The sequence below is a fragment of the Phyllobates terribilis genome, unplaced genomic scaffold, assembly GCF_046119375.1.
Source record: "Phyllobates terribilis strain yellow unplaced genomic scaffold, ASM4611937v1 Scaffold_1__5_contigs__length_1240528914, whole genome shotgun sequence".
In the NCBI taxonomy this organism is placed as follows: Eukaryota; Metazoa; Chordata; class Amphibia; order Anura; family Dendrobatidae; genus Phyllobates; species Phyllobates terribilis.
The window spans coordinates 363,515,662-363,526,752 of NW_027362761.1; the positions used below are offsets into that span (position 1 = coordinate 363,515,662).

An 11,091-nucleotide genomic window follows, 5' to 3' on the forward strand; every position below is an offset into this window, starting at 1 on the left:
TGTTTGGTGACATGGTGTGTACCACACTCAACAAGGACCAGAGGAAGCAAAGGAAAGTGTTGTCTCAGGAGGTTAGAAAGAAAATTATAGACAAGCATGTTAAAAAGGTAAATGTTATAAGACCATCTCCAAGCAGCTTGTGATGTTCCTGTAACTACAGTTGCACATATTATTCAGAAATTTAAGATCCATGGGATTGTAGCCAACCTCCCTGGACGTGGCCGCAGGAGGAAAATTGATGACAAATCAAAGAGACGGATAATACGAAGGGTAACAAAAGAGCCAAGGATAACTTCTAAAGAGATTAAAGGTGAACTTCAAGCTCAAAGAACATCCGTGTCAGATCGCACCATCCGTCGTTGTTTGATCCAAAGTGGACTTCATGGGAGACGACCAAGGAGAACACCATTGTTGAAAAAAAAAAAAAAAAATCATAAAAAAGCCAGACTGGAATTTGCCAAACTACATGTTGACAAGCAACAAAGCTTCTGGGAGAATGTCCTATGGACAGATGAGACAAAATTGGAAGTTTCTGGCAAGGCACATCAGCTCTATGTTCACAGATGGAAAAATGAAGCATTTCAAGAAAAGAACACTGTCCCTACTGTGAAACATGGTGGAGGCTCTGTTATGTTCTGGGGTTGTTTTGCTGCATCTGGCACAGGGAGTCTTGAATCTGTGCAGGGCACAAGGATAATGACCCAAAACACACAGCTAAAAACACCCAAGAATAGCTAAGAGGAAAACATTGGACTATTCTGAAATGGCCTATGAGCCCTGACCTAAATCCTATTGAGCATCTTTGGAAAGAGTTGAAACATGTCATCTGGAAAAGGCAACCTTCAAACACAAGACAACTGGAGCAGTTTGCTCATGAGGAGTGGGACAAAATACCTGTCGAGAGGTGCAGAAGTCTCATTGACAGTTACAGGAATCGTTTGATTGCAGTGATTGCCTCAAAAGTTTGTTCAACAAAATATTAAGTTAAGAGTGCCATCATTTCTGTCCAGATCTATTTCAGGAGTTTAATTTTTTTAAAAAAATTCTGTGGAAGCAGGGTTGAAAAGCAATGTCTGACTTTCATTTGTTCATTTTCATAGATTTTTAATTTATTATTACTTTTGTCAGATTCAAGTTATTTCAGAAAGCATGATGAAAACCCTGCAGACTGCCAATTATTTTTTACAAGTTTTTAAATTTTCTATTGATTTCACGTGTATGATGCAGCTCGACATTTCCCCAAAGTTTTGTTTTCAACAGGCCCAAAGCTTTGTTCCTCTAGCTCGAAGCCTCATTCCCTACTAAAATAAATGCATGTTTTACAGATAAATAATACTTTCATGGCTTCAACAGTCCCACCCTGCTTACCCAGCAGCCCTAACTCAAAGTGGTCCACACTCTCAAACTCCAAACTCTTAGGAAGGAAGACAATGTCATTTACGCACAGCCACTTACCTGCGCTGAGGTCCCCACCGTTAGGGTACGTGCCCACGATCAGGAAATTCTGCGGGTTTGATGCTTCGTATTTATGCAGCATCAAATCCGCAGTGTCCAGATGTTACAGCATAGTGGATGGGATTTCTAGAAATCCCATGTCCACTATGCGCATCTGGGCACCTGCGGATCACCCGCGGAAACTGACATGCAGCGTGTCTTTCAGGACCGCAGCATGTCAATTTCCCTTGCGGATTCGCTAGTCTCCGCAACAGAAATTTGACCACTAGAATGTATTGAATGTGGTAGATTCGCATGGTTCAGTGAACACAAGTGGATTTACATGCATTCAATAGAACGCAGCGTTTTGGACGCAGCAAAAATATGCTGTGTCCAAATAAGCGCTACTACATCCGGGTCCGGCCAATGAGCGCCGATGACCCATAAATTAAGCCTACGCATGTGCACTACAGTGCTTGCGTTGTTCTGCTTGGTAACAGGTTCCCTTTAAATAAGAGCATTTTCTGTGGAGTGCATAAACCAGATCATAGGTAAGAGTAGATCAACCATTCCTAAAGTTTGGCGATGAAGAGCAGATTAGACACAAGTATTTCTGCTATTGGTTCAAAAGCTGTTTTACAACAAGCTTGGTTATACAAACTGAGTGTAACAAAGGTGTCACAGATATGCTGATTTTTGTGGTCAGTCATTTATCTGCTATAGTTAACAGGGAACAGTGAGGAGAGTGCTGCAAGGGATCCACCCTGCAGTCATGATTGGTGACCTTCTTCCCATTACTGTGCATAAATAAATATATTCTCTGAATTGTAGAGTGCAGAATATTAACATGGAGTGTCTGAACTCAGCCCAGAGCTTCTGCTAGTGTCAGGTCAGAAAATAAAGAGGGTTCCCAACACAACAGCAGTCTACAGGTCCTCATAGCAGGACCAAGAACCTGTGTTATCAGTACTGGGTCCTCCGGGAGAACCAGAGTTAGCTGGTAAGGTTGTAAAATATGAGCAATGGTTTGCTAGCTTTTACTCACGTCTGTCGCTACACAGATTTTTTCAAAATTCCCAGAAATCCTTTTTTCTCTCCAATGTTGTTGCAGCACCGTATGCTTCCAGTCATCGTGGCGGTGCAGGGAGCTATTACAGTCACTGCTGGTTACATAGTGAGCATGCTGAAATCAAGCCCACCACTCTTTGATCAATATCCTGTCCTGCACACCCACTACAGAGCAGGATGTCAATCAAGGAGTGGTGGGAGGGACTGCGGCATGCTCACTGTATAGTGAATAGTGACTGTTACAGCCTCCTGCATTGCCATGATGACTGGAAGTGAACAGCTGCATAGAGAATAGACCTGTGTTTTCTTCCTGTAATTGTATTTACAATTAGAATCCTGCACCTTTAAAACAGTATTCCCTTGCAGATTTCCACTGTGGCTGTAGGTAAATACCATTTTAATTTTATTTTTTTTTTTGTTGACAGGTTTCCTTGATCAGCAAGGCTGGGTGTACAGCCTTAGGAATTTTTTTCCCCAATGTGGAGCTTAGTGTTTGCCACATGTTTTTTTTTTGCCTTCCTCTGGATCAACAAGTTAGGCTATGGGTTGGACTAGATGGACTTAGTCTTCCTTCAACCTTAAAAACTATGTTACATGTTTAACATGCATCAGAGCTAAAAATATACAAAAAGCCGTATACATGACAAAACAACACCTAGTCAAAACTAGAATCAAAAAGACAAATGTCAAAAAATAAAAAAATTACAAAGTCCTAGAGGCAGCCATCAGGTTCATCCAAAAGGTCACGCTTTTCAACCAGAGCATGGCGTCTGCAAACTCAAACGTTACCACATAATGCTCAAGAGGATGTAGGATAAAATGCTTCAAACGATCACAACTCTTAGGGTATGTGCAGACGTATTTCCCAGCCTGCGGCCCCGAAGCTGCGGAGGAGCTGCGCGCGGATATGCAAATGAGCTCCGCCTTTTCCCCCTTTTTTTATTTTAACCTACGGTGCACAGTGATGCATAGTGGACATGGGATTTGTACAAATCCCATCCATTATGCTGTAACAGCTGGCCGGTGCGGGTTTGACGCGGCACAAGTCCACAGCGTCAAACCCGCAGTGGCTCCGGCTCGTCTGCACACACCCTTAGGCAGCATTCACACCTTTTTGCAGCAATCGCCTTGGTAGAATTTTTTTTTTGCCTGCGATTTTAATAAAACAATGTGATTTTGCTGCTACTGCGGCAGTAGTGTGTTTAGACTAGGTGTTTAGGCCAATTCAAGATCTTATCACTCAATTTTCATAAATAAAGATAAAATATTACTGCAGTTCCATAACTTAGAGGAGCGTTTCGATTGGAACACACTTACAGTCTAATTTGCATCCGGCTTCAAATCTTGATTCAGCAGTGGATTACTACAAGGTAGGTATCATTTGTATTGCTGTTACACAACCTATAAATTGACTTGTAAAATCATCCTGACAGATCCCTATTAAGGCATTTAAAAAAATAAAATAAAATAAAAAGTTGGATTGACATGAATGGAGAGGCTACACACCCCTGTTAAAATGCTAAGAATAATCATTTCAGAACTTTTCCACCTTTAATGTCACCCATAATCTGTACAAACCCATTGAGAAACAAAAATTATTTTGAGAAAGGAAATAAAATAGTGTGGTTGCATAAGTGTGCTCTCATAATTAGGAATGTGGTTGTATTCAGAATTAGTCAATCACATTTAAACTCATGTTAAATAGTAGTCAGTACACAGCTGCCATCATTTATTATGATTCTGATAAACTTTATATGGGGTTAAGCTGTTCTCATAGTATTTTCCTGACATTTTCTTAGTTGCATATTATAGCAAAAGCCATGGTTCGAAAACAACTTACAACACAACAAAGACATCTCATTGTTGAAAGTTATCAATCAGGAGAAGGGTAGAACATTTTTTTTCCATGGCATTAGATATACCATGGAACATTGAAGATGGTCATCAAAAAATGGCTTAAAATTCGCACAACAGTGCTGAATGTCTCTCAAAAATTGATGAAAAAATAAAAATAAAATTGGTCCAGGAGCCTGCTAAGAGGCCTATAGCAACATTAAAGGAGCTGCAGGAATTTCTGGCAAGTACTGGTTGTGTTTAGCATGTGTCAATCTCCTGTATTCTTTATATGTCTGGCCAGTGGAGTAGGTTGAGCAAGAGAGAAGCCTTTTCTAACAAAGAAAAACATCCAAGCCCAGCTATGTTTTTCCAAAATCTACATCAAGTCTGCCAAAAGCATGTGGGAAAACGTGTTTTAACAAGATTGAACTTTTCATCCATAATTTCAAAAGGTATATTTACTGCAGAGCCAACACTGTGAATCACCAAAAGAACTCCACACCCACAGTGAAGCATGGTGGAGGCAACATTATGCTTTGGGACTGTTTTTCAGCAGCTGGATCTGGGGCTGTAGTCAAGGTGGAGGAAATTATGAACAGTTCAAAATAAAGATCAGTCAATTTTGCAACAAAACCTTCAGGTCTCTGTTAAAAAGCTGAAGAGGAATTTCACCTTTCAACACAACAATGACCCAAAGCAAACCTCCAAATCAAGTGATTCCATAATTTTTTCCCTCTGCTTGGTCTGAAAAAAAAAAAAAAAAAAATTACCCTTACTGAGTACCACATTTTCAATCTTGATTTCTTTTAGTGTTTATTAAAGCCCTAAAGTTGCCATTTGAAATGACTTTAGTTTTGTGCCATGTCTGTGATCTGCTTTTTTTCAACAACATTAAACAACTGAATGAACATCCTCTGAGCCCGGTGATTCCATAATTTTTTTTGCCAGGGGTTGTAGTCTCCTACCCAAAAAGACTGAATGCTGCCATAAATTCAAAGGAACTTCATTCAACAAATTATTAGATTAAGGCCACGGCCCCACTATCAGTATTTGATTAGTATTTTTTCTCAGGAGTGGGAGCCAAAACCAGGTGAGGAACAGAGAAAAGGTATAATAGAAACAAGTCACCAATTCTGCATTTATCAGCCACTCCTGGTTTTGGTACCCACTCCTGAGAAAAAAATACTGACCAAATACTGATAGTGGGGCCGTGGGCTAAAGGTGTGCATATTTGTGCAACCACATTATTTTGGTTCTTTAGTTTTCCTCTTTTTCCGTCTGAAAAGATTTCAGTTTATTTTTATATTGAATTGTACAGATTATGGTGGGACATTAAAGGTTAAACAAGTTCTGAACTGACTCTTCTTAGCACGATTTTGTTTTTATAGGACAAAAAAACCCAGGTATTTTAACAGGGGTATGCAGGCTGTTTATATCTACTGTACCCTTCAGCTGAAATATAAGACAACATCAGTTAATCATAGCATTTGTACCATACCTTTATTGAGCCACCCTCATTTTGCCTCAAGTATTAAATCAATTTCATAAAAGGAGCCTGGCGCACTATAACAAGAAATTGGAGGTCAGCATTGCGTAAGGTTACACCGACACCTAAGGGAGGGGTGGGGATAACGGTGAAAAATAAATTATTGTGCCATATACTGCAGTAATGCTATGTGTACCTCCCTCGAAGGCATTGCAGAAACAACTGTAACACAAAGTATAGTCTACAGGTTACACTTCTGGCGAATGACCCACTATTCTGGATCTATGGAGGAGGTGGAAGCAGTGACTATGAATTTGGGTGAACCTCCATGGGAGTACTCAATTATCAAGCAGAACTCAGCTCTTTTAAAAGTAAATGTTAAACCTGAAAGACCCCTTTAAATTTCCATTTAATGTCAATACAGGGAGATAAACGATAGTTGAAAGTCTCTGGCGTTGTTCATCTGCTTAGGAAACAAAAAGTAAATTGCCTGCCAAAACCAATACACATGTGATAGTCAGTGGATGCTGATGAAACCACCAAGAACTGCTGACTAAATCAAAGGTCTTTGGAGAATTCTGCCTACTGCCAGTCCAGAGCTCCAGTAAGAGCTGTAGTATTCATAAGTTATTCACCCAATGGTCAGTGGAAAACGGTGAGCAAGATTTCACCTCTCAATCTATTTATATACACATGTAGATCTTTCAAAGACAAGTCCATCAATTCCTTTACATGGCCAGTTCGTTCCTCTGTTACTGAGAAATCAGTGTTTGAATTGATATGCAAATGAAAATGAAGAGCTATTGCAGATCTGAAGCCTCTGTCACTCCAGCTCTACTCCCAACCAAGCACCACATCCTCCTACTTGACTGACGACGCCTTTGTCTAAAGTCATATAGTAAAAAGGGGAATGGGAGCCCAGTGCCGGCACGCACCAGGTCCCCATAGCGGCAGTGCAGGGTGATCGTGTCTCACTGCTCTGCCGCAGAGTTTAACTGTATCAGCGCACGCTGATACAGTTCAAAGTAGCGTAGTTCCGGGTGGGCCCCTCAGAGCGCGGGGACCGGGGCGGCTGCACCCTCTGCCTCCCTGGTAGCTACAGTACTGCATCAAAGTAAGGAGGGTACTTTGAGGAATCTAAGGTTTAACACATTCTGGTTTGTTTCACAAGTTTCTTTACCCTTTGATTCCATGTGTATTCCTTCTCAATTTTGCTGCCTTCAGTCTGAATCTACAATGTGCATATTACAATAAAATCAAGAAAAACCATTGCATTAACAGTTGCTTTTGACCAATACTATACATCTCCCAACTCTCTCATAAAAACAAAAAAAAGTGATGAAAATTTGTGTGCGTTTGCTTTTTGCATCGTCTGTCGAAGATGTATATTGGAAAGGTACGTCCCTTGGAAAGAGCACTGGCGAAATGGCGTCGTCGGGGTTCTCTCTACATTTGGACATGGACTGACGACTGATTGTAAGTTTATTTGACTTTATGCTATATTGTAAGCTGCAACGATGCAAATGCTAATGTGTATAGGAATGCCTCTACAGAGGCACTAAGCACTTTACATTCTACTTAATCTTGTTTGAACTCTGCACTTACATTTGATTACAGATTCAGGTTCAGCTGTAATATTTGATACTCAGAAAACGGGAAGGTTTCCATAATTTCATTATGCACTTTATTTGATTTACACTGCACCTTATCTATTAGTATTTAGACATTCAGATGGCAACAAGATCCTTACAACTGCATTTTTGCACCTTAACTTATATCTATCTATACTCGCATTTGACTGGCTCCTTGTATCGGATTATCATTACCAATACTTATATAGCATAAGGTCCTTTACACTGTGCCACATGTTTATTTATATAAGTTCTCCCTGCTGTTTTATGTATTATTTTTTATATATTGCTGGAATAAAATGAACAATTTTAATGTATTTTTAGCATATATCTCTTTTTGAACCCGGGAACACCAGGCTCTCGGGTTGTGAGGTTATATTCAGTTGGAAGTGGTATGCAATAATTAAGATATCAGGACATGTGTTAATTAGTAAACCACAATGGTCACATCCCGACTATCTTTTGTATTGAAGCATCAAATGAGCCTGAACTAGAGTCATTGTAACACAAAAACCTGATTTAAAGGGAACCTGTCACCAGAAAAAAACGCTATTAACCTGCAGATTTGGGTTTAATACGCAGGATAATAGCCAGGGCTGTGGAGTCAGTAAGCCAAACCTCCGAATCCTCAATTTCCATGACACCGACTCCCTCATACATGGCTCATGTTTAAGTGATAAATTTACTGTAGCACAGATTCATCTCAGCTAAAAGTCTAGACCCTTATTATCAGGAATAGGACATTTCATAAATTTCCCAAATTCTTATGAAAAAAAATATATTCCCCACAAACGGCACTGAACTACTGTACCCAATTTATTATATATTTTAGGCGTTGGAGTCAGTCCATATTATACCGACTCCGATTTTGACTCCACAGCCCTGGTAATAGCGTTATTATGGTGGCCGGCACCTGTACTTGTTCAGTCACTGCTCTAAGAATACATAGCGGTGGCTGTAACCGCGCCCATGGGCCTGACAGCCGGCCCTAATGCCAGGAGCACGGTTACAGCCGCCGGTGAGTGAACCAGCGCCGCCCCGTAACTGAAACCACGCCTGACACTGGCTCTGCATTGGGACCGGCTGTCAGACTGGGCCGGGGGCGCAGTAACAGGCACTGCCATGTATTCTCAGAGCAGTGATTGAACCAGCACCGGCTACACCGCAGTGACAGAAACAGAACGCTGCCGGGGGGAATAAAGGTCATTTTCTCCCTGCAGGGTTTGGCTATGTGCAGGCACCGGCCAGCATAACACTATTAGCCCCATATCTGTAGGTTAATAGCATTTTTTCTGATGATAGCTTCCCTTTAAAATATATGTTTTTGTTTCCACATGGGAAAGGTCACCCCCCACTCCAGAACACCCGTTTGGTTGAAACTCTAATTGCGGTTATAAAATGTACAGATGTATAGTTTTTGTTCAGCCTTTTTAATTTACAAGAATCAAAATCTTGGTTCATCAAATAGAAAAGTTGAATCCGCCAAGCACAAAGTACATGGTTGGACGTAGAGGACAGAGTGTCATGGCAGAAAAACCTCACAATTGTTGGACTCGGTAATTACTCATATATATAGTAGATATTCCTACAAATGCTTATGTGGATTCTCATGAAATGTGTAGGAGTGTGATGAAGAGGGGAGATTAAAAATAAATAAGTAAAAAAAAAAAAAAAAAAAAAAAAAAAAGGTGGCATATGGGAGGAAACCCACACAAACAAGCGGAGAACATACAAACTCCTTGCAGATATTGTCCTTGGTGGGATTTAAAACCAGGACCCCAGAGCTGCAAGGCTACAGTGCTAACCACTGAGCCACCATGCTGCCCATACATAGCACTGGTTGGACAGAGTCTGTGTAGTGACATTCCCAGTTGTCAACTTATAAATAAATGTCCAGGAATAAGAACAGAAATGTTCTCCAAAATGGTTTATAGTGGAAATGTGAATAATTACTAAATAGACCTAACAGGAGAATGTCCATCAGACATCTCCGCAGTGTAGACAGATGCTTAGATGTGGCTGTCCGTCACTCCGGCTCTGTAATACTTCTGATCACTACAATGGCTGATTTTTCCCATCATTACAACATTCTTATGAAAAATTATTTCAAAGCTGCAAAATGTGTGCAATGTCTGACACTGCTTGCACCCGATCACTCTGGTGCCATTAGATAATACCAGAGGTACAGAGCTGGATGTATAAACTGCAGCCTATAGATCTGACATGCCAACTACCAGATCCAGGAAATCGGAGGGGAATTGTAGGACTGAGGGCCGAGATCTGAACCCAGTCTGCAGCTGATCACACTGCAGAGCGAAATAAAGGACAGATAGGTAGAACGATCAACTCCATACTCCGACATCGTCGCCAATATACTATATATAATATACTATAATCATGGGGTCATTACCTGGTTATAGTGGACGTCGGGCTTAGGGTTGGGGGCAGGAATGGCAGCAGCAGAAAACCTGCCGACCTGGACCCCCAGAGGCACCTGCGATGCCCTGGAGCAGACTTTCCCCAGCACAGCTCGGAACATGGTGCGGCCGATGTCTCGTACACAGTGTCCGCACACAGCAGCTGCAGTCCGGCCACTCAGCACAGGGAGGAAACTGAACTTCTACAAACTCGTGCAGACCACGCCCTCATGTCACAGAGAGCAGAAGCTCAGGATTCTGACCAATCATCGCGAAAAGTAGAGATGAGCTCGACCAATGGCAAGGATGAAAAGGCCCCTCCTCCCAGCGATCAACTTCCCCGCAGCTAACTGGAGGACGGGACCGGCAGTGAGTGCAGCGGAGGAATGCTGGGTGTGTGTTTATGTCTGCGATCTGTCACCCAGTCACTGAGCAAAGGAGCCACAGCCTGGAGAGCTGGTAATCCTCATCCTGCAGGGATCCGTGCTCATCTCCATTGTTAGCAGCATGCAGGATCACTGCCCTGCACTATACTGACGTTGGATTTTTAGTCTGCAATTCATTTTGTTCTGTTTTTTTTTACAGGTTTAAAGGACAAAAATCACAATAATAAAAAAAACGATGCAGCAAGATGCCCCGATGTGAATACTCTTAAAAGTAGCTGCAAAAATTAAAAAAAAAACTGACACAAAATGGGCATCAAAGTGGGCATCGAAGGGCGTTATTGAAAGGGTTAAATGACTTTGGGCCTCTGATCCCACACTGCAGACACACAGATAGTGAGGCCCCACATCTAATTCAAGTCACTCCAGCCTGGCCCAAATGGGTTCTGAGCATCAGAACTGGCATCAAAGTGAGCAGAAAGTCGACTTTAACAATTTGCATAACTAACGTGCTTTTAAGGGGTTAAATGAACTTGGACCACTGTTTTCACGCCACCATTACACAGAGATTGATTACCAGCATCAAAGTAAGGTTACTCCAGCCTGGGCCAAATGGGTTCTCGCTCTGAGGGGCCCACCCAGAGCTACGCTACTTTTAGCTGTATCAGCGGGTGCCTATACAGTTGAAAGCGATGGAGGAGGGAGCGTCAGCTGCCGCTTCCTCCCCATCATTCTTCCTCGGCGTCTGACGTCTCAGCGCGATGACATCACTACTTTGCGTCCTCTACGCTGGGATGTGCGACGCTTAGAACTCAAGCTGCGGTGACCGGATAAGC

General features: G+C 41.8%; 1 protein-coding gene across 1 annotated transcript in view; it reads right to left on the reverse strand.

The window, feature by feature from the left end:
• LOC141262742 (aldehyde dehydrogenase, mitochondrial-like) overlaps positions 1-10,109 on the reverse strand; it is a 41,780-nt gene extending 31,671 nt beyond the window's left edge. The window contains exon 1 of the mRNA XM_073676317.1: positions 9,866-10,109. Within this exon, the coding sequence (XP_073532418.1) occupies positions 9,866-9,994 (129 nt within the window). The 5' untranslated portion in view covers positions 9,995-10,109. The remainder of the gene's footprint in view (positions 1-9,865) is intronic.
• Positions 10,110-11,091: the final 982 nt, after the last annotated feature.